Consider the following 25,380-nt stretch of genomic DNA (forward strand, 5'->3'; position numbering starts at 1 on the left):
TATGACAGTGGATACTAATTTCTGCTGCTTCTTAATAGGCAAAACTCCCCTGTATCAAATTGTGAGATTATCACATTTTCCACAACACCAAGATCACAATCACCTCTCTGTTTGCAGTCACCTCGGCGGATTTCATTAAATGATGTTAATTTTTTTTCCTTTTTTTCCTTTTGTACTGAATTGTGAAATGTAACTTTTATTGCAACCAAAAGAGGAACTGGGAATAATGGCAGCAGAACTTTGTGTTCCAGGTGACATAATCATATTATCAGAGTACAGATTGTGTTTCCCCAGAACAGCGAGAGCAATTGTTAGGCCGTCGCTCACAGATAGGTATCAGGTGTTCCTCAGTTACACGGTGGGTATCAGGTAAGGTTCAGCTCCATCCTATACGACAATAGCTACAAGGATGCAAACACTGGAGGACAGGAATAAACTCACCTTCCTGTTTCTTCTTCCCGCAATTCAATCCAAACCGAGGCATTCCCAGATCCTACTCCGCCTACAATTCCATGGAAATTCTGCAGCAAAACACAATGACACAAAGTTATTACAGATGCAGAAATATTATTACTATTATTACTTTACTCCAACATCTATTCATATAGTGCCTGAATACTCTGCAGCACTTATCAAATAGATACAAACATAGAAGCAAAACAAGTCTGGGTATTAACACACAAAGTAATAAGAGGGCGCTATAATCTATAGGATAACTCCTGCCCGTTGTAACAGAGCTCCGTATATTCCGTGCGCTTCTTTACAGCCGTCAGTGGAGAAACAGAACTAAAATTATGTGTGGGACAGGACAAAACTAGGCTGTTTCTTTTTATGGAAATGAATACATGATAAATAATCCTACGATTATAATCCCATGTTACCTATTTTTTTTTTTACATGTGAGCATTTACTGAATTTATGTACTTTTAAATCCCCAAAGTCACTGACTTCTGCCCCAAACACATGTAAAAGCATGTAGGACAGCGCTCTAATAACGGCTCTGACGATATCGTTTCTGAAAGCAACTGTGGTCCTGGGTCATCTGCGGACATAAATCCTGTTATGCGCTGTATGTTGCGGGAAATAGCTCTGCACGTGCTCAAAATGAACATTATGCCAGTACGAGAAACTATAAAAATCAATTTTATGTACTGAATGCATTAATGACATCCTCATTTATGTAAAAAAAAAACCAGGTAAATGTATTTCTATTAACGATTACAGTATTAAAAGTTATTAATGTATTTAATTTTTTTTTTCATTGGTTCATATAGTTCATATTGCACATATCGGTATATTGCACGTCCTGCAGTATTGTCCTGTCTATGTGCATACCGTATAGCCTGTATATAACTATAACCATATTCAAATGGAAACGTTTCTTAAGGTTCGCTTATATTGAATACGAGAACATGTGCGTGCAATTTGTGTCCCATTTTCAAAAATGCAAACTGAGTTCTCATTGTGCTCCAAGATTAATCAGGCCCTGTCTGTTTTATTCACAGACTCTCAGTTTCTGCAACTATCAACACAAAGAACAATAAACAAAATTGGAACGACGATCCCTACTAGTTAGACATACATGTACTCTCTATACGTCGGCCAGTTAGTATGGCCCACCCACAACAATACTAAATCCATGTATAGTCTGTAACTCCCTCCTGGCTACTGGCTCCTGGACCAAAGCCTCATCGGACGACACTAGCTAGATCCAGGCCATGGTTGCTGATTAAGACATCTGCATTGTCCGCGATTATCCCTCATACCCGGCTGCTGACTCCTGTATGCCAGTCTCTCATGTACATCCATGAGTTACATCTCTGACTTTATTACAAGTACATAAATTGTAATAATTAAGCATCTTGTGTTCTATGACGTCCGCTGAGTGTTCTACCATTACTCTGATCTCCAGTTCACAATCCAGTCATATTACTTTCAGTGCTCTAAAATTCAAAACAGATCCATTCCCAGTAATAAGTATTATTACTGTCCTCAGATTGTAACAACTGCTGCTGCCAATACACTCACCAATCATTGAAACCGTAGGCCATAACTCCGAAGGAACATTGGAACGCATCCTCCAGCAAGGTGAGACTCTCCCATATCACAGTGGGTTCCACCTCCTGAGCTGATATTCCATACATCAACCCTCATCCATAACTAGACCAGTATCTGGTGCAACCTCATAGACAAACATCCTGAGCCGATATTCCATACCTCAACCCTCATCCATAACTAGACCGGCAGCAGGTCCAACCTCACAGGCGAACATCCTGAGCCGATATTCCATACCTCAACCCTCATCCATAACTAGACCGGCAGCAGGTCCAACCTCACAGGCGAACATCCTGAGCCGATATTCCATACCTCAACCCTCATCCAAAACTAGACCGACTGCTGGTCCAACCTCACAGACAAACATCCTGAGCCGATATTCCATATATCAACCTTCATCCATAACTAGACCGGCAGCAGGTCCAACCTCATAGACTAACATCCTTAGCCGATATTCCATACCTCAACCCTCATCCATAACTAGACTGGTATCTGGTCCAACCTCACAGACGAGCATCCTGAGCTGATATTCCATACCTCAACCCTCATTCAGAACTAGACCGGTATCTGGTCCAACCTCACAGACAAACATCCTGAGCCGATATTCCATACCTCGACCCTCATCCATAACTAGATCGGCAGCAGGTCCAACCTCACAGATGAACATCCTGAGCCATTATTCCATACCTCGACCCTCATCCATTACTAGACCGGTAGCAGGTTCTACCTCACAGACGAACATCCTGAGCCGATATTCCATACCTCAACCCTCATCCATTACTAGACTGGTAGCAGGTTCTACCTCACAGACGAACATCCTGAGCCGATATTCCATACCTCGACCATCATCCATAACTAGTCCGGTATCTGGTCCAACCTCACAGACAAACATCCTGAGCCGATATTCCATACCTCGACCCTCATCCATAACTAGTCCGGTATCTGGTCCAACCTCACAGACAAACATCCTGAGCCGATATTCCATACCTCGACCCTCATCCATAACTAGTCCGGTATCTGGTCCAACCTCACAGACATACATCATGAGACGATATTCCATACCTCGACCCTAATCCATAACTAGACCGGTATCTGGTTCAACCTCACAGACGAACATCCTGAGCCGATATTCCATACCTCAAACCTCATCCATAACTAGACCGGTATCTGGTCCAACCTCACAGACAAATATCCTGAGCCGATATTCCATTTCTCGACCCTCATCCATAACTAGACCGGTATCTGGTCCAACCTCACAGACAAACATGCTGAGCCGATATTCCATATCTCAACCCTCATCCATAACTAGACCGGCAGCAGGTTCTACCTCACAGACGAACATCCTGAGCCGATATTCCATACCTCGACCCTCATCCATAACTAGACCGGTATCTGGTCCAACCTCACAGACAAATATCCTGAGCCGATATTCCATTTCTCGACCCTCATCCATAACTAGACCGGTATCTGGTCCAACCTCACAGACAAACATGCTGAGCCGATATTCCATATCTCAACCCTCATCCATTACTAGACCGGCAGCAGCACCTACCTCACAGACGAACATCCTGAGCCGATATTCCATACCTCGACCATCATCCATAACTAGTCCAGTATCTGGTCCAACCTCACAGATGAACATCCTGAGCTGATATTCCATACCTCGACCCTCATCCATAACTAGTCTGGTATCTGGTCCCACCTCACAGACAAACATCCTGAGCCGATATTCCATACCTCATCTCTCATCCATAACTAGACCGGCAGCAGATCCAACCTCACAGATGAACATCCTGAGTCGATATTCCAAACCTCAGCCCTCATCCATAACTAGACCGGTATCTGGTCCAACCTCACAGATGAACATCCTGAGCCAATATTCCATACATCAACCCTCATCCATAACTAGACCGGTATCTGGTCCACCCGAACGGCAGCACACCCAGAGCCGGTATTCCAAACCAGGAATCATCCATAACTGGATCAGCTACTGGCCTATCTGGAACTACACTGGCAGTTGATCTACTGTCATATTATTCCCTGTATCATTCTATAACTGTATGTGACAGCAGAGCAGCTGGTACAGCCTCTATAATCGTTACGTGCTTCAATCACTACATATAAATAATAACAGTCAGACTTACACCGTACCTGTCCCCACTTCCTGATTTGCCACCTCGGTGTGACCGTAGTACCGGTGATTGGGGTAATCCCCACACATGTGTACAGAGCTCCAGTTAAGTACAAAGTCGCTGCCAAGACCCTTCTATGCTTCATGTGTTTCAAGGCTGAGTTATAACTGCGGTAATTTCTCTGTTTACTTTGTAGATTAAACAATGACACAGACTCTGGATTAACCCATTGTAGCACGATATTCACTCTGCCAATACTGTGGACAGTTTCGGACATGATACCAAAACCTGCACCACTCAAATACACCTGTACACCAGCAATAAAGAGAAATGTGAGGTTCACCAGCAATGCTTACATTACAGCACAATTGTGTGTTATATCACAATATAATATATAATATATTACCACTCACCGTGCTAAACTCATATAACTTTTAGGGTAATGAAATTAAGTGCAATCTATATATTTTTTTATACAGCATCATTTTGAACATGTGTAACTAGTATATAAATGTACATATAATATAGCAGTCTATTTATAAACGGAAGAAAACCCCTTTCTCTGGTGAAAAATTATGTCCTCAACGGATATTGGTCCTGATCTATGAAGGGGTAACTGATGGCGAAGAGTTTCCCCCTATTTAAGAAGGATTTCGGCAATACAAGTACCGCCGCAGGTCTGTTATCGTTATCGCCATCTCAGGACACCGATGGTGGAGGATACGAGCCAGAGAGGAGGAAGACAGACAAAGTAGAGAGAGGTGCTCCCAACTGCTTCTCTAATTTCGGTTCCGGAAGTCCCAATCGCAGGCAGCAGTATGGGGGGGGGTTGTTCTGCAACGTGGAGGGCGGCATTTAGAAACGAACAAAAAATATATCATTTCATAAGTGGAACTGAAACCCAGAGTCAGGACTTCCAGTTCCCCTGCGCATTTGTGAACCATCAAAGCCAGGTCACGTCTGCGCAGATGGATTCGAGACGGGTCGGAGAAGAGGGAAGAGCACACTTGTCGACTTTATACCCTTCGGTGTCATGTTGGCATGGGGGGGACAGGACCAAAGTTGCGCCATCCACCACGAATCGCGTCATGGATGCCCCCATCCTCCCCACTGAGTATTCTGCAGCTGCTTCGGCGATATTTTTTTGGTAAATTGCGACGATAACCATAGTCAGTGCAGCAGTAACCATCATCCCTAAGCAGTAAGTCGCCCCTTACAGACGTTTGTTCCGGTCCTTGCTCACAATATATGCTGGGATTTGTGGTTCCATTGCGGAGGATTTGCTACAGGATTGTGCGTTCATATCGCTAAGCGGAATTACCTCCTGTTTTGAAATCAAATTATAGCATCCTAATAAGGGGCTACATGGGACTTTTACTTAATAAATTGATATAATGCTGTTTTGGATGACATTACGAGATTGGGTAATTTGCTACCACGTTAATGTATTGTCTCGATTCTCCTACTATTGAATTTATGATTTTAAATATTAAGTCGACTTTTTAGAATAAAAATACCTTTGCACCCTTTTGTATTTATTTAACACTTCGGTAGATTATAAAAGGTTCTCAGAAAGACCACTGTGTACAAGACCCTGCCAGTAGGACGATGCCAACTGCAGCTCTGTACCCTCTGTGTGCAATGAGCCGAGCTGGGCAGCACTACGGAAAATGAGGGAATGAGAATTCTTATTGGAACACAAAAAAAATCTCATTAAACTTCACTTTCAATTGAAAACACCAGAAATCTGGGGAGTGGCATTAAGACAGACACATATTACGCAATAATCCTGACTGGCACCGCGACAGAAAGGCCCCACCCAAATTAAAAATACCTCTTTGAACAAAAGCCTGGATGAGTCCCCGGGGGATTGAAAACTCATTTTCCTTCCTCTGCAAAAAGTCAAAATTTAGAAATTAAAGCAGAAAACTAAATAATAATCTGCCCTGCGACTGTTCCTCATTCTGGAGACATTAGTGACACTCAGACACAGCAGCTGCTTCCAGACACTCTCGGTAGTCGTTACAGAAACAGACAGAGAACTTTATAATGGTTCCCTGACACAGAGAAACAGGTCAGGATTTACACAATCTAATCTCACTAGCAGAGAGGATATCCTGCTCACACTCACACTCACATCCACCATCACTGTATGCACATGTAATAGTGGCCCTGATTCATTAAGGAAAGTTAAGCAAAACAGTTGAGTAAGTTTTCCTACTCAAGTTTTCTGGACAAAACCATGTGGCAATGCAAGGGGTGCAAATTAGTTTATTATTTTGCACCTAAGGAAAATACTGTCTGTTTTCTCATGCAGCACACAAATACTTCATAGCTTATTTGTACACTGAAATGTAAAGTTGATCTAGGACATGCCCTACCCCAAATATAAATCTGCCATCACATTTTAAATTTACCTCCCCCTCCAATGCAACATGGTTTTGCCTTACTTTGCTAAACTTTCCTTAATGAGTCAGGCCCAGTGTCACTAACATATGGGTTGTGGATCAGAATTTTGCATCTATTAATAACCCTCTCCATGCGCTGTTATTAATGACACCCAGCTAAATAGCATCTAATCAATAAGGTACAGATATATCTTCCATATACCTCGGGAGGAGCGGTTACTCTCCAAAATGTTGTAAAGGATAAGAATTTTTTTTTTTTTTTTTAAAAAACTTTACAGTGTAAAATATGCAATATTCTAAAACTATAGCTCTGTCTTTTGTTCAGTACTTTCTTTCGGAATGTTTTTTAACAAATCAGGAGTAATATATATATATATATCTACTATATAAATGCCTAGTGGCGTGTGTGGGAAAAAAAAACCAAGCTGCAGCGCCACCTGCTGGGCAGAGTTATACACTGACCTATATATTTCTTGAAGGAGAAGTGACAGTTGGGAGTGGTTGGTGGTTGCCAGGGGCAGGGCCGGTGCTAGGGTCCATGGCACCCTAGGCACTTTGTCAAAATGGGCGCCCCCCCCGCAAAAATCGGCTCCCTCCTCCCCACGTCTTTCCTTACCTTGCCTCAACACCGCCGCCTCTCTGCTCCGTCTGCTCCCCCTCCACTCACTGACACGGGCCATGATAATGATGTCACGGCCCGACAGTCAGTGAGTGGAGAGGAGGAGACGGAGCAGAGAGGCGGTGGTGGTGAGCAATAGCCTCTTCCCCCCTCCCCGTGAATGTATCTGAATGCTGTGCGGCGGCCGTGAAAGGTATGGTCAGCGGTCGCCGCATAGTTTTAAAGTAATTTTCATTCTGTGGCGCCCTCCAGAGCCCGGCGCCCTAGGCAACTGCCTAACCTTGCCTAATGGGAGCGCCGGGCCTGGCCAGGGGTGACAGTGGGGAGTTTTTAACACCTTAAGTAGCTTGATGAAGGATGTGGCGATGAAGATGAAGGATGAGGTGATGGAGAAAAATGATGAGGTGGTGATATGTGGACAAAACCACGTTAAAAAAGGGCGCTTGCGTCGGGAAGTAACGCTCTTCCCCTGAGGAGGCCTGGGCTAGGCCCAAATGCATGACAAGAACCTTTTTAACACCTTAAGTAGCTTGATTTGACTAGAATGCATGAGTATCATGCACGGGTTAACTTGTATATATATATATATATATGTGGCTGCATCCGTAACAATTAACATTGTTGTCAACATTCCGATTAGAATTCCCGCTTATTCTAACTGAAGGTGCAGTTTAGATAATTAAAGTTCTGTACGGTTGCTATGGGCAACACTACCTTTTCAATTACCAGTTCCCATTAATGTCCCGTCCCCCCCATTGTCTGGTCATCTTTCATATTGATACTGCAATAAAGTATCTTATGTTATAGATATGGGGAGAGGGATTGTTTATTGTTCTCTATAAGCCATCTGAATACGTCGATTTATAATTATACGTGAAATATTTTTCTGTGAATCACTGTCGGTGACTACACCTGGATGGGTGGATGATAACTGGCGACACCGCTGGACCCCCCCCCTCTCTCCCTGAAACGGGTGTAAGTCACTACTTGATCCATGAATCACTCTCACCAGTCTGCACAGACAGCAGCTGACGTTTCTCTTTTCATTTCTGCTTTTAATCTCTTACACCTCTAGGACTGAGAAATGTCCAGTAAGTACTCGGAGATATGAGAGATAATTATATGGCTGATGTGCCAGCTTCACCGTAGATCTTACAGAAATAAATTCCTTTTACTAAACTGTTTAGTAAAGGCATACTGTATTGGCCTGGCATTTATTTCCATGTGGTGGAGAGATTATGGCTGTAGTCTGGTAGTTTAATTCCTGACTGGTTTTTCCTTTCTCGAACTCTCCAGCTATTTTTAAATAATCCCTTTTCGTGTTTATGTTTCCTTCCCTGGATTTACTGGAACATCTGTCTGGTTTCAGTACAATCTTGGCACTTTTATCGGTCCCTGTACTGGGACAATAAAACCACTGCACCCCCTTCCCCCCATGCCCAGCAATGAAGATATTGCTGCTGCCATGGCACAGGCTGGCAGGCCTAGAGGGTGAGGGCAGATCTGGCACCTTACTCATATGTAGCTCTGATATCCTGGAAGATAAGAAAGCAATCTGCTATCACCCGTCTGACATGCAAAGGCACGTGGGTCGAGGGCCGGGGAAAGAGCAGGCAAAGGGAGAAGGGAGGGAAATTACCCCCAATGCTGCTTTTGTTTTTTAAAGATATCAAAGAGAGGAGGAGGCTATTACTAGGGCACACTTTTCAGTGATAGTTGCTTCCTTCCCAACACAGTTGTAACAGGGCAGATGGTTGGCACCCTAAATGTAGTATAAGGAAGGATTCTACAGGCCCGATGGTATGGTAGAGAGGCGAAGGTCCCCCCCAGTAGTGTTGGAATAAAACAAGGAACACAGGGCTAAAACTGCATAAACTGGTGGGTTTATTCTCTTTGCTTGTGGCATAAGGCTTTACCACAGCAGCAGATCAGTAGAGGTAGTGTAGAGAAGTAATAGCACATTACCATCAACATGCAATGTTATTCAACATGTCACAAAATAAATAACATTTTAGGAATCTTGGTTCAACAATATGCAAACATAAATTGACACAACACATAGGTCACTGAATAAATATATCCCACTTTAAATTTAGGCACTGTGCTTCAGTGAAATGGATTTCACTGGATAGATACTTTAGGAGACAACCAGTTGCTACAAATTAATTAGACGATTGCACTAAATGCTGCGGCAGCAGATAATATAGATCAATCAATCAATCACAATACTTTTAGTGCAATTATACAGATCATACTTATCACACAAATAATCAGTAAAGATGCAACAAGGAGTAATCCAGCTGGTTCAGGTTAGATGCTTTAGAAGAAATTACTGCATAGTCACTTTACAATATATAAAACCCAAGGGGGTAAATTATAATCCACAGGTTTAAGCGAAGTTTCAGCTGACACATGAAGTTTATTTACTTGCACAAGTTGAAATCAGCTTGAAGCATTCCTGATTTCTAAGCTCCGTAAACAACAGCAATTTTGCACAATAAACGATTTCCAGTATAAAGGACAGTGTCCACTTAGAAATCCATCTACTGGAATAAGCAGCTCTCTCCCAGCAACTATAGGGTTAAACAACTTGCAATTCTCTCTGCAGCAACCATTTTAGGCAGTTTCACAATAGAATCAAACTTCTGATGCACTATAGACAAACTCTTGCGATAAATGATTGCACTCTATGTCTCAGTCAGTTTGCAGATAACTTTAAATACAGCAGATTTGTCTGGAACAAACTCTTCCTTTAGCCAGTGCTATAACGCCTCTCAATAGCAATATTACAGTTCTGGTCAGAGGTTTTAATAACACAGTTTGATGTCTCACTTAAATAACTTGAACATAGCAAAGCAAAATAAACTTATCTGTCTTCATATGAGTCCTGCTGACATCTCATGGGCAGTGGCAAGTTAGGTCTTTCCTATACTGCTAAGGTGCTTCTTTCTCGTCTGGCTGCAAACATCCCTCAGGACAACAATTCACCCATTCATCCAGTGCCTCTTGGTGGGAAGATCCTGCAGTTGCTCAGCCAGCAGTCACACATCACTTCTCTCACTAGCCAGTCCATTTATGGCTCCTCCCCTTTCCCCAAGAGTCTCCTGGAACCTTGTAGTACATTCAATGCAGTTTGCCCATCCCAAAATGGCAGAAGCAATTTGCATTTAACTTCCTAGAGGCACTCTGCAGAACTATAGTTTTCTAAATGAGTACATACAGTAATATACCCATGATTTGCAGGGTATTACACATGCAAAATCCACACAAAATAAGCACTACCCCCAATCCAGCCAAAATAACCACTTTTGTCTTAAATAAATCTCCACCTAGTTTTATGTAAGCTCCACCCCTTTTCCAAGTCTGCCATTCAGGACAGTTGGGAGGCGTTGCGGTTAGTGTACCAGTCCCAGCACAGTTCCTGTAACCTGTGATGTGATGATCCAAACCTGCAATCACAGCACACAGGGTACTATGTAATAATCACATTTTTCTCAAATGGGAGAGATTTACTTTAAGTCACATTTATAGACCCCCCCCCATTGAGGCTTTTGTAGAATGTACTAAATAAATGACAGCTAGAATCTGATTTGTTGCTATAGGCAACATGATGGTCATCATCATCATCATCACCATTTATTTATATAGCGCCACTGATTCCGCAGCACTGTACAGAGAACTCATTCACATCAGTCCCTGCCCCATTGGGGCTTACAGTCTAAATTCCCTAACATACATACACAGACACATAGGGTCAATGTGATAGCAGCCAATTAACCTACCAGTATGTTTTTGGAGTGTGGGAGGAAACCGGAGCACCCAGAGGAAACCCACGCAAACACGGGGAGAACATACAAACTCCACACAGATCAGGCCATGGTCAGGAATCGAACTCATAACCCCAGTGCTGTGAGCCAGAATTGCTAACCACTCAGCCACCGCGCTCTAGACACAAAGTTTATTTACTTGTAAAATTGAAATCAGTAATCAACTTGAAGAATTCCTGACTTCTGAGCTCCGTAAACAACAGTAATTCTGCACAATGCAATTCTGCACAGTGAACGATTTCAAACCCTCAGTTTAGTAAATATACCGCTTGGTCTTAACGACACCTGCCAAATTAAGTTTAAGCATCTTCCAGCTGTCTGGTGCATTCTGGAACTTGTAGTCCAGCAACAAGTGTGGCAACGCAATTAGAATCAAATGCTATTTATAGCAGCACAATTCTTTAAGAGGACTCTTAGCGTTTATATGGCGTGGAGCCCATTCTGTGTTATCCAGCCGCCCAATTTACTAGGCACCAGAGACATCACTGAGGCAGTAAGTGCAAAGTAACATCACTAATTCCTACTGAATGAATAGGCTGAATATTGTTCAGCCCTTTAAATGGCAACTAACATATCTCTTAACGGAATTGCAGACAGGGGCGAAACTTACACTGAAGTGGGTGTAGATTCGCAAAAAAGTAGACCTGATTGGTTGGAAATTGAGGCTTATTATGTCCTGATTTTTCCTGTATACATGTCGGGAGGTAGGACTTTAGTATACAAGGAGCAGGTAGGAAAGTTGGACTCAGTTCCAATGTTATAGATGGAGCAGAAACATAATACAGGTCGGTATATTTTCCCATAAATAGAGGAGACCATTGAGCAGGGAGAGTGGAAATAAATATGAAGTGTTGATTAGATTGTGTCCCTCTCACAGATAACACAGTAACCTCCATAGCTCAGCTCAGAGCTGTCCGCACTCCTTCCAGTAATACCTCTGTACAGCAACCAGACCAGAGACTCCCGACATCTCCCAGTCCTGACAGATGCTCTGTACAAAAGTCATTCAGGATTATTCATTAACCTTGCTCAAAGTTCAAATCTGCACTAGACCACAGCAACCAATGAGACATTTGCTTTCACTGTCAAACGAGCATTATAAAGATAAGAGATCGCTGCCTAATGGTTGCCATCGATCAATCAATAGTAATCGTTATCGGGCATGCTGATAAATTGCCCTGTACTTATGGGCTCCGGTCCACATCAAGTTCACTTTTTCTGAATACGTGTGTGGTAACCTTGAACGCTAACCCTGTCACTTGGTGTGAGCTCCAAATGTCAGCTCTTGTGCAGAACTTGTAAATCACTGTCCAATATTCACTGTAAAAATTAAGTGTGTCCCAGAGGAGTTTAATAAAGGTGGTGTGATAGTCTGCTGTCCATTTATTATAACTCCTGTGACTGAGCTATCTCGAAGAGTTCTGAGTAAAAGATAGGGTATGTAGTCTCTAGGAGAGGGCGTGGTTTAGACAGACATGGGCGTGTTGTGGATAGGGTCATGTGTGGCCTTAATTGTCCTGATTTTCTAAGTGGGGATGTTAGCAGGTATGTTTCTCTCTCTTAATATTACAGTAGCACGCTCTAAAATGTATGATTTCTATTATTTGTTCCCTTCTTTATAATGCCACCCTCATACGAACAGTCCCAGCAGGAAATTCTGGAAAAAAAACAGGCTGTATCGCCAATCCAACAAACCACACCCATTTTTGGGGAAGTCATGTCTATTTCTGTACCCCCTAAAGATTATTTCACCCTTTCCGCACACTGAGGATCATTCTTTGTTTGCGGAGACTTCTCCTGAGTGTGGAGGGAACTTGCATCTTGATTTTGCGCGGGTGCAATATTGAACTATATTGCGCTGCGCCCCAGTCTCATGAATAACGTTTAGCAGGAAAAAAAATTGACAATTTCCAACTTGGATATTATGTAACAGGATCCATCACCGAAACGTCAGACGTTTTACTCATTGTCTACCTATGAATACACCAGTAACTAGGATATTCCGTCCATATCATACCCCGCTGTTACGTCACCTATATGTCGCAGTCCTGCACGGACATCAGTTAATATATAGAAACAAGATAAGAGGTTTAAAAGAAAATAATGAAATATTTTGGTGTGGAATCAGGATGTCATTATACGAAAACATGGAATGTACACAAATGGCAATGTAACATGCCAAAAATCTGTGTATGTCTGCTTACATGTACAATCCTGTATGAACATGTTGTGTGATGATTCACTAACTAATACAACAAGGGTGTTAGCGCTCATAGTCTGTGATACAACATAGTGTGGACAAAGTGACATGTTATAATACCATACATTATATACCCTCCTATGTAATAACACACAAAGGGGCCTATCTATGAAAAAGCAGCAATAAGGATTTCACCTATGACTATTTTTTTTAAATAAACCTCTAAATATTATTATTTTTTATTGTAGCTTATTTAAATCATTTACTTCTGTCATCGTCGTTCTTTGGTAGATGTACCGCCACGGTGCCTGATAAATAGGGTAACGGCATGGAGAAATATCACACCCATTGCTGAACGGGACTTGGCAAAGGCACTATGTTATACTCTGTACTATGTAATAATACACAGAGCTATGTCATACACAGTACTATGTAATAACACAGAGATATGTGATACATTATACTAAGTAATAACGCACAGAGATATGTTATACCCTGTAATATGTAATAATACAGAGATATGTGACACACTGTACTATGTAATAACACAGAGATATGTGATACATTGTACTAATACACAGAGCTATGGTATACACTGTACTATGTAATAACACACAGAGATATGGTATACACTGTAATATGTAATAATACAGAGATATGTGACACACTGTACTATGTAATAACACACAGATATGTGATACATTGTACTATGTAATAATACACAGAGCTATGGTAGGGCAGCACAGTGGCTCAGTGGTTAGCACTTCTGGTCTGGACTATGGTCTGTTCATAAATATTCTATCCAGCAAGACTCCAGCCAGGAAATACCTGGGATACAATCAGACATCATGGACACCTGTCCCTGCAGGGAACGGATCTCTGATCACAGATAAATGGAGGTCACTATGGCCACACACACTGTGATAGACAGGACTAATCAGAGATGACTAATATCAGCCTGTTTGTCTGGTCATCGTATTGTCACATTAATGGGCCCAGAAGCCGCCCGTCCCCAGAGCCAAGCGCCGAACATCTCGTCCGATATTGCAACCTACAGGAATCCTGTCTCAGGGCTCGGACTGATCAGCTGAATATCAGTGTCTGATATGAATGTGTCTGGCTGATAATAGAGCCAGAACCTTTTTTTAGATCAACCTAACATAGACTAATGAAAGCTAGCAAATATAATAATAATTTTTTTGTTAGCCAATATCACTTCTATAATACTTTTGTCTTTTTTGACACGAAAGTATTTAAAATCACATAGATTTTTCTGGCTAACACGGTACTGCAATAATCTTGAATACTAGAGAGATATAGCGTCAATCACCAGCAGTTGTACATATGGCCGAGCTCTGGGGCAATAAAACCCGCAGACTAATGGCCGGACTATGTACAGAATCTGGGATGTGCAGGACTAAGCCCATACACATATGGTGGATCTATACTGATCAGAGGCAAGAGAAAGGGAACTGCTAGTGGCTGCCAAAACATGTTGGAGCCGTTGGAACTACAAGCACCAGCATGCCCAGACAGCCAGGGCCTGGTGGAATATGAAGTTCCAAAAAAGTACCTAATAGTAGAAAAAAAAACACCTAAATGTTTTAGTATTATTATTATTATTATTAAGAAAAAACCACTCCCAAAAGATCCCTTTTCCTCCTCTTCAGCGAATCACTGTACTATGTAATAACACACATATATCTGTGTCATACACTGTACTATGTAATAACACACATATATCTGTGTCATATACTGTACTATGTAATAACACACATATATCTGTGTCATACACTGTACTATGTAATAACACACATATATATATGTTATACACTGTACTATGTAATAACACACATATATCTGTGTCATACACTGTACTATGTAATAACACACATATATCTGTGTCATACACTGTACTATATAATAACACACATATCTATGTTATACACTGTACTATGTAATAACACACATATATCTGTGTCATACACTGTACTATGTAATAACACACATATATCTGTGTCATACACTGTACTATGTAATAACACACATATATCTGTGTCATACACTGTACTATGTAATAACACACATATATCTGTGTCATACACTGTACTATGTAATAACACACATATCTATGTTATACACTGTACTATGTAATAACACACATATATCTGTGTCATACACTGTACTATGTAATAACACACATATCTATGTTATACACTGTACTATGTAATAACACACATATATCTGTGTCATTCACTGTACTATGTAATAACACGCATATATCTATGTTATACACTGTACTATGTAATAACACACATATATCTGTATCATACACTGTACTATGTAATAACACACATATATCTATGTCATACACTGTACTATGTAATAACACACATATATTTATGTCATACACTGTACTATGTAATAACACACATATATCTATTTTATACACTGTACTATGTAATAACACACATATATCTGTGTCATACACTGTACTATGTAATAACACACATATATCTATGTTATACACTGTACTATGTAATAACACACATATATCTATGTTATACACTGTACTATGTAATAACACTCGGAGCCACGTTGGCTATAACTTACTACGTAATAACACACAGAGCCACGTTAGCTATAATTTACTACGTAATAACACACAGAGCCACGTTACCTATACCTTACTATGTAATAACACCCTGAGCCATGTTAGCTATATTTTACTATGTAATAACACACAGAGCCACGTTAGCTATACCTTACTATGTAATAACACAAGAAAGAGTCATTTGCAAAGATGCAGGCATGCCATTAATTATTTTCTGCCAACACATCTGTTTACCTACTGAGTAAAACAAGGAGCGCACCCACTGGTTTGGGAAGTGACCCCATGCACACATTAGTGCAAACAATTGTGGCACTGCAATCTTAAATAGGTACATGCTGTCAAAAATTAAAACTTCACTTCAAAAGTACCATCTACTCCAGCATTTGGGTCTGACACACGGCAGAAGGGCCGGCCACAGACAGAGGACCCCCGAAGATCGCAGGAGAGGTAACCAGCCACAGACAGAGGACCCCCCGAAGATGGCAGGAGAGGTAACCAGCCACAGACAGAGGACCCCCCCAAAGATGGCAGGAGAGGTAACCAGCCACAGACAGAGGACCCCCGAAGATGGCAGGAGAGGTAACCAGCCACAGACAGAGGACCCCCCGAAGATGGCAGGAGAGGTAACCAGCCACAGACAGAGGACCCCCGAAGATGGCAGGAGAGGTAACCAGCCACAGACAGAGGACCCCCGAAGATGGCAGGAGAGGTAACCAGCCACAGACAGAGGACCCCCCCAAAGATGGCAGGAGAGGTAACCAGCCACAGACAGAGGACCCCCGAAGATGGCAGGAGAGGTAACCAGCCACAGACAGAGGACCCCCCGAAGATGGCAGGAGAGGTAACCAGCCCTAGACAAAGGACCCCCCGAAGATGGCAGGAGAGGTAACCAGCCACAGACAAAGGACCCCCCGAAGATGGCAGGAGAGGTAACTAGCCACAGACAAAGGACCCCCCGAAGATGGCAGGAGAGGTAACCAGCCCTAGACAAAGGACCCCCCGAAGATGGCAGGAGAGGTAACCAGCCACAGACAGAGGACCCCCCGAAGATGGCAGGAGAGGTAACCAGCCACAGACAGAGGACCCCCAAAGATGGCAGGAGAGGTAACCAGCCACAGACAAAGGACCCCCCGAAGATGGCAGGAGAGGTAACCAGCCCTAGACAAAGGACCCCCCGAAGATGGCAGGAGAGGTAACCAGCCCTAGACAAAAGACCCCCCGAAGATGGCAGGAGAGGTAACCAGCCATAGACAAAGGACCCCCCGAAGATGGCAGGAGAGGTAACCAGCCATAGACAAAGGACCCCCCGAAGATGGCAGGAGAGGTAACCAGCCATAGACAGAGGACCCCCGAAGATCATACTTGCCAACATTTTTTTTTCTTTTTCCTGGAGATGCCGGCTGGGACGTGGGCGTGTAGGGGGCGGGGCTGCGAAATCGCGTCATTTTGGCCCCACCCCCGTGACGGAATGACGCAAATCGCGTCATTTTACAGTGGGGGCGGGGCTAAACGCCGCGATTCCGGGTGAATCGCGGCGTTTAAACTAAATTTTTCCCCCTTCCTATCAGGGAGATTGCCACACTCGTCCGGGAGACTCTCGCAAAATGCAGGAGTCTCCCGGACAATCCGGGAGTGTTGGCAAGTATGCCGAAGATGACATTGAAGTGCTACTAGAGGCTGTACATAGAAAACGATACAGATAGGGTCCTTAGGACCTATTGGCTCATTTAATACTTAAAACAAACAAATAAAACCCAGAAGTAAGTGTGGAGTTTTGCTTTAAATATAACTTTCCATTTTCTCCTAAAATACTACTAGTGTGAGCCATTTATAAATGAAGTCATGAGAGTGAGGACACATCTGGGATTTCTTATTGTGTCACATTTATACATTGTTAGACAGCACAGTGGCTCAGTGGTTAGCACTTCTGCCTCACAGCACTGGGGTCATAAGTTCAATTCCCATCCATGGCCTTATCTGTGCGGAGTTTGTATGTTCTCCCTGTGTCTGCGTGGGCTTCCTCCCACACTCCAAAAATATACTAGTAGGTTAATTGGCTGCTAAAAAATTGTTGTGTTTGTGTGTATTTAGACAGTAAGCTCCAATGGGGCAGCGACTGATGTGAGTTCTCTGTACAGCGCTCCAGTTAGTGGTGCTATATAAATAGCTGCTGATGATTGTTATGTTTTATTGTGATTTGTGCACATAACACGTATTCTTGTATAACTGGCCTCAGGGTGCATTGTCTGGCTGGGGTAAAGCAGCCTTTGTAGTAATGTTATATTATGTAATTACCTGCAGAGTCTGAGTGTCCCGCTGTACAATAACCCCAGTGATCTGGACACGGCTGCAGGTAATACAATATAAACACACCCCCACCCACATGTCTCCTATCTGTGCCCCCCTCCCAGGAATGTAACAGCCCCTCCTGCCAGCTGCCTCCTATTACCCAGAGGAACAGAAGCATCTTACCTTGTCCAGGACTCCAGACTCTGCCTCCCCATGTCCCAGCAGCTCTGAGTGAGGCACCCTGAGAGAGACAGGGGGGAGGATTGGAGACCGTCCAGGGTCCCGGCTGGTTTCCTGCAGATAGTTATGTGAATGGCTTCTCCTCTCACTCTCAATAAACAGAGTGAGGAAGTTACAACACTTCAGACTCAGCCCTCCCCAGTCTGCAGCCTCAGGAATACTCTGCTACTATGTAACTATCACTTTCTGCATCCTCTGAGATCTGCTGGGGAAATCCATACTGCATGGCACTGCACAATATACATCTCTCCCTGGTCTGCAGCCTGAGGGATACTTTGCTACTATGTAACTATCACTTTCTGCATCCACTGAGATCTGCTGGGGAAATCCATACTGCATGGCACTGCACAATATACATCCCTCCCCGGTCTGCAGCCTCAGGAATACTCTGCTACTATGTAACTATCACTTTCTGCATCCTCTGAGATCTGCTGGGGAAATCCATACTGCATGGCACTGCACAATATCTAGCTCTCCCCTAAAGTGTAATTTGTTAATAAATTGATAGGTTTGTATCTTTAATCGTCTGTTTATTGTATTTTATTATGATGCTATAATTGTTCTTAATAAATAGGACAAAAACAAAATTACTGCATAAAATAAAATACCTTTCATACATTCAGTCTCTCTCTTGGCGAGATTCAGTTGCGTGGGGACACCTCGCATATTTTTTAGTGAAATCTCTGCTGATTTTTGCTCATATTCCATAGAGGTGCGATCAAAAATCAGCGTATATTTTTACGGTACAAATATTCACAGCCGCGATGTTCCTGAGAACATCTCGGCTACTCGAATCTCCCCTTCTGTGTTAAACTAGTTAATCTGACCATTAATCGGAGTCTCATGTAATGGTCTCACTCCTTTCTGCACAAAGTCCTTACAGGTGCAGTACTACACTTCCACCACCAGTGGCCGCCATGGGGATCATGTGCCCTAGAAGCGGCAGAGCTATAGCCCAAATGACTACTCCTTATAAAGACAAGATTCCGACAGTCAGGCCTGGCTGGATCATTGCAGCTCCTGGATATTTCAGTAGTATTAGTCTTGTTATACCTAACCTATGATTTATCCCATACTTGCCACCTTTGGCAATCATTTTCCGGGAGGTCCGGGGGACAGGAGGGCGTGTGGGGGCGAGGCTCGTATAATTGTATTATTGGCCCCGCCCTCTAACCTGTCACCACCATTTTTGGCCTATACCAGCAGGGGGCATGGTTATGCGTGAATCGCGTCATTATGTCCTTGCGCTGTCTCAAAATTAATATCTCAAAAACTGAACTCATTGTCTTCCCTCCCCCCAGGCTCCCCTCCCACCACAAACTCTCTATTGCTGTTAATAACACAACCATCTCCTCTGTCACCCAACTCCGATGCCTGGGTGTCACCCTTGACTCCTCTCTCTCCTTTGCTCCCCACATCCAATCTCTTGCCCAAACCTGCCACTTCCAGCTGCGCATCATCGCCCACATCTGGCTCTTCCGCTCACAAGACGCCACCAAAACAATCATCCACGCACTCATCATCTCCAACCTCGACTACTGTAACCTTCTCCTCACTGGCCTCCCCCTCTCCCATCTCGCCCCCCTTTGTTCTGTTCTCAACGCGGCTGCCCGACTCATCTTTCTCTCATGCCGCTCCTCCTCTTCCTCCACTCTCTACCATGCCATACACTAGCTCCCCTTCCCCTACAGGATCCTTTTCAAACTCCTCACCACCACTTACAAAGCTCTCTCCCAGTCTACTGCCCCCTATATCTCTATCCTCCTCACCATTCACACCCCTGCCCACTCCCTGCGCTCGGCCAATGACCGTCGCCTTTCCTCCACTCTGATTACCTCTTCCCACTCCAGAATTCAAGACTTCTCCCGAGCTGCCCCCCTGCACTGGAACAACCTCCCTCACTCCATCCGTCTCTCTCCCAGTCTGTGCTCCTTCAAACGGGCACTTAAATCTCACCTGTTCCTCAAAACCTACCAATCATCCACTTAACCCCTAACCTCCTCCGCTCGTTCTCCCCTCTCTCCCCTGGCCCCTCTTTTCTCTCCCCCTTACTTCGATGATTCCCTTTTGTGCCTGTTTTTGTTTCACCTCCTCTAGGATGTGAGCTCGTATGAGCAGGGCCCCTCTCCCCTCCTTTCTCCATACTTGTTCTTCTGCTCCGTCTTTACCCATACGGCAGCCCGGAGTTTGTGAAGTATTGGTACTTTGTGTTTATTGTTCTGTACTATGTCACCCTGTATGGTCTACTGTTTGTACTGTGTACGGCGCTGCGGAAACCTTGTGGCGCCTAACAAATAAATGATGATAATAATAATAATAATAATAATTAAGCCCCGCCCCTCCATTTAATTTACTGTATGGCCGGGTTTCGGGAGGTTGTCCTGAGTAGGTAACTATGGTTTATCCTGATCCTGTCCAATGTAAAAGGACTTTGTATCACTGGCTGGTTGCTTGTATATTGTGCATTGCTCTGAGTATTTTGTATTTGCCCCTACACCAGAGCCTGCTTACCTGTGTATTACAGCACCAGTATATTCCTTGTGTGAAGTTGCTTTTATCCGTCTTTGCCTGGCCCTTCCACCATTGAGATCCTTACATTAAATATCACCTTATTTCACCTTGATCATTGTTTCAGTGTAATATTACAATGTGGGCACCAGAGAACCGTCACATGAATGTTACTTTTATGCCCTAGTCTATATGTATAGCCTACATTTGCACGTATAGTTGGTATATACACAGGTAAGATGTAAATACTATACTAAATAGATTTCCATGTTCAACTAACACCCAGAAGTAGGCAGTAAAATTCAAAATGATAATGGGATCCAGGCCCTGATTACCACTCTAAGAGAGACTGGAATAACTGACCAATATCTTAATAAGATAAGTATGAAGTAAAAGGTTTAGAATCTTACTAAATGTCACTATCTGTTGTTAAATCCTTATTGATTTAGGATTAAATATGACTACACTAATTTTAATGTTTCCATTTACAATAGATCTGATATGCACAATATAATGGACCAAAACATTCAGGTGTCAACACTGCCGGAGGGACGAAAACAAAGACGACATTTCATCCGTCCAACCAGACAGAACTTATTGCATATTATAATTATCTTCTTTTCGGAACATTGTATAAACACAGTAATTCCTTATGTGTATGTGTGGACTGATCCCATTGTTCACATAGTATAAAACTTCAGTCTGTGGTCAGATAATTAATTACTGAAACTCTCAAACTAACATTGGCTGCGTCTGTGCGGAGCTATAACTTCAAATCTTAGCGCCTGGGGCGAGAAACAAAAATGCTGCCCTCCTAGTCCTGAATTATAACCAAATGAACCTAAAATATTCATAAGCTGCGCCCCCCTTCATCGTTGCAGCCTGCGTGGTCGCCCCTCTTGCAGAGCCATAGTATGGTCTGTGTAATACCAGACTAATATTTTATTAATAAATGTGCTTATTTCCTTTTAAATCAATATGATCGGACAATCAATCATTTTCACGTTAATAGCAGCCTCAAGAACACCCTGCGACTATGTAACTATCACTGTCTGCATCCTCTGAGATCTGCTGGGGAAATCCATACTGCATGGCACTGCACAGAACAACATACAGCTTTCCCATCTCAACAATGCACAGGGAAGACTGAAGCACTTACAGCACAGAAGTCTATCGACCTATATACATTACACTACTGGACTAACACTGTACATAAGAAGATAGTCACTTTATCAGCATAGGCAAACCGAGGAGTGGGGGGGTCCTAGTGCCTGGAAACCCCCTTCCAAGCCTGGGACACTGTATAATTGAGGTGGTTGGACCCTGCCCCGGCTTCACACGGCTCTGCTTGAAAAGGGAGAGCTGCGTGCACCTAACAGTAGTGCACACAGCATTGCCCATGTATATTATGGGGGTAGGAAGAGTTGGAGAGCAGCCAAGCACTGTCTAATAAGCCACGCCCCCATGCATGCTGGTCACGCCCACTGGTGGCGTTGTGTGGAACCCCCCTCTACATATCCTGCGTTTGACCCATATCAGATTTATGGGAATTAATTTATTTGACCTATAAAACAAAGACTGCCGGATGCACAATATAATCAGCAGCAAATTATGACTTAGATGTAATGCAGCGCAGCGCAGCTGCAGATCAATATATAGAACAGTGATGTCACTAATCAGATACCCGCTACCTAACTTGTAATTGATCCCATTAGGGCACCGTCCTCAAAATGTTCATATCTGAAAATTCCAAGCTTACAGTTTAGTGATCTTTTAAGTTACGGTACAGAAGTCTACACTAGTGTTTCCACGTCTATTTAGATTTTTGAACACCATACTTTTGCAAAGTTCTATCAAGTTATTTTTCGGACGCTGAGTGAAGTTACTGATGGTTGCATATCTGCCAATGTTTAAATATATGTTTCTTATACTATATATTTTAACATAACAAAGGCAACTGTGAAGGAAATATTACAGGTGAGTCGCTGCCCAAATCCCAGTCACCACACCAGAAATACTAAATGGGTTTAGAACAACTCTGCAAAAATTCTAACAGTGTAAAATTATTCCCAGGGGGGGGGGGCGGACTGTGGGGAGAGGAAGTGAGAATCGGAGGCTCACGCTGAACAGATTGAAATCTGTTACAGGGATCCTTTCTTATTGGTCTAGCTGCTGAATGCTGATCGGGACAACGGGTCATAGCCATCTGGCATCTTGTGACTGAACCTTCCAATTTAGCAATGCCTTCAGCTACATCAGCTGCTTGGGCCCAGGCTACAAAGATAATGGGCGATGAGCTCTCGATAACTTTTTTTTTTTTTGCTTGTTTGTTTTAAATAAATGTTATTAAGGGTTTTGCAATGCAGGATATACAGAAAAAGAAGAGGGACCAAATCCCAAGCTTTAAAGTAAATACATAAGTTACATTACAGATAGGTTCGAGTCAACTGCACAATCTTATTGCATAGATAAGTCGAGAACAAAGCAATGGGGATAGTACTCTCCGACCTAAGTTCATGGAGAGGCACACGAGGTGCCAGGTAAGTAAAGAGAAGAAAGAGAAAAGAAAAGAAAGGGGGGGGGGGGCTTGTTAGTATAGGAAAAAATAGGAAAGGAAGTAGTAGGGCCAAGTGAAATACTCAATAGAGAAAGTCATGTTCTCAAAACATTTAGGAATGAGTTGTGAAGAGGCAAAATAGTCTTGCTACGAATGCCATGTTGAGAGGAACTGATTAGGTTGGTCATTTAATATACTAGTCATATGTTCTAGATGATATAACTGCCATACATTCTGAATCAGCGCTGGGTTAGTAGAGCATTCAGTTTGCTTCCACTTTCTAGTTATTGGGAGTTTCCAAATTAGTTTGTGAATATCGGGAAGAAGGCGAGGGAGAAGAAAAAAGGATGGAACGGAAACTGTAGACTAGTTATTTTATAAATAAGGTCTGCTACATCTCACCAGAAAGGGATAATTGTAGGACAGCTCCGCCAAACGTGGGACAGGGAACCTCGATGACCACAATTACGCCAGCGGACATCCGACATCGACTGGATAAATAGTCCTCAGTGTGGACAGGACCAAATACCAGCGAAATAAAAGTTTATAAGAATTTTCTTTTATCCGAGTGCAGATTGAAGATTTAGCAACTATTTCGCAAATCTCCTTCTTCTCTTCAGGCTCTAGAATCTCAGCCTTGTTCTGCTCCCAACGAATCTCATGTGATTCCTTATCAGGTAGATTGTTATTCATCAGTAGAGAATATAAAGTGGATATTAGACCTTTAGAGTATGATCTATTAAGACTAGAGGAGATGAACGACAGGTAGATCGTGGGTCCGTCTGGTTATTAAATAGATGCCGAATTTGTAAATACTGGTAAAAGGTAGAAGATGGGAGGTGAAAACGATCTCGGAGATCAGGGAAGGTCGGGAAAAATCCCATCGGAACTACATCGGGTGAAAACACAAAGTTATGTTTAGTCCAATGGCAAAAGACTGGGGATTGGTTCCAGGTGGAAATGAACGGTTGTTCCATAGAGCCCTCAATATCTTATGGGAATCCCACCAGCACTACAGACAGCACTTTCCTGATCATTGTGGAACCATCGTATCCGTTCTGTGTCTCCAAACTCCCAGAACCAAATCCCGGTCACCTAAATATATAGTATACACAAATCCCCATCTGATTGTGTCAATCTGCATGATATTCCCTGTATTTGCTTGTACGTTCTCATGGACTTTACACCAACGTTCTGGCAATACTTGGGATTATACTATCATACAACCTGAATGGTGTGTCCAGAGTGCCTACTGAACCATCATTATACTGATTTATTAAGATATTCACTCCCTATCAGGGTTACATGTATACAGATACTTGTAGATTGCAGTGTTAAGAAAGTCTTAGCAGCAGCTGTAAAGCGGAAATATTCTAAACCAGTAGACACGCCCCAAAGAGTTTAAGGGCTCAAAGATAATAATGTCACAAAGAAGCTGAGACCGCGAGACATAGGTGGCTTCATTCGGGACCGGCTATTCCCAGCTGGCGGTGATGTTCCAAAATTTCACAAGAGGCTTCAGATGATGACTAAATCCATTGGTGAAGTTACAGCCACATTTCCTTGGTTCAGTTTAAAAGTTTAAATAGCTGTCTCCCTGACAACCATTATAACTGGATTTATGGATCTGGGGGATCTGAGCACTTGGAAGGAAAATGTCATAAAAAATAAAAAGCCACAATATTTTGGTTGGTTGTTCAGAACAGCGCACATAACCACCGACTGTCATCACTGAGGTGGGACATTCCCAAATAAGGTCTGTCCTGAAAGTCAGAACTTCTGTGCCGACTTCGGGGACTGGTGGGTAGTATGCCCTGCTCATCACACTGAGTGGATGCTCTACTCATCACAGTGAGTGGGCTCCCTGCTCATAACGGCGAGTGGGTGCACTCATCATCATTACTGTAAGTTTAATTTCTTCTAGTGAAGTG

At 42.9% G+C, this 25,380-nt stretch overlaps 1 protein-coding gene across 5 annotated transcripts in view; it reads right to left on the reverse strand.

The window, feature by feature from the left end:
• The window catches only part of LOC142102090 (phospholipid-transporting ATPase ID-like), a 101,064-nt gene that overhangs the window by 58,741 nt on the left and 16,943 nt on the right, over positions 1-25,380 (reverse strand). Inside the window, exons 1-2 of one of the 5 annotated variants that reach the window (XM_075186648.1) lie at positions 18,328-18,472; positions 442-521 (exon numbers count right to left, since the gene is read on the reverse strand). In XM_075186648.1, the coding sequence (XP_075042749.1) occupies positions 442-484 (43 nt within the window). In that variant the 5' untranslated portion in view covers positions 485-521; positions 18,328-18,472. Of the gene's footprint in view, positions 1-441; positions 522-4,199; positions 4,367-11,976; positions 11,998-18,327; positions 18,473-25,380 lie in introns of those variants that run through there. The other 4 variants (XM_075186684.1, XM_075186663.1, XM_075186674.1 and 1 more) reach the window with 4 other exon arrangements.

This window comes from Mixophyes fleayi, chromosome 1 (genome assembly GCF_038048845.1).
Source record: "Mixophyes fleayi isolate aMixFle1 chromosome 1, aMixFle1.hap1, whole genome shotgun sequence".
In the NCBI taxonomy this organism is placed as follows: Eukaryota; Metazoa; Chordata; class Amphibia; order Anura; family Limnodynastidae; genus Mixophyes; species Mixophyes fleayi.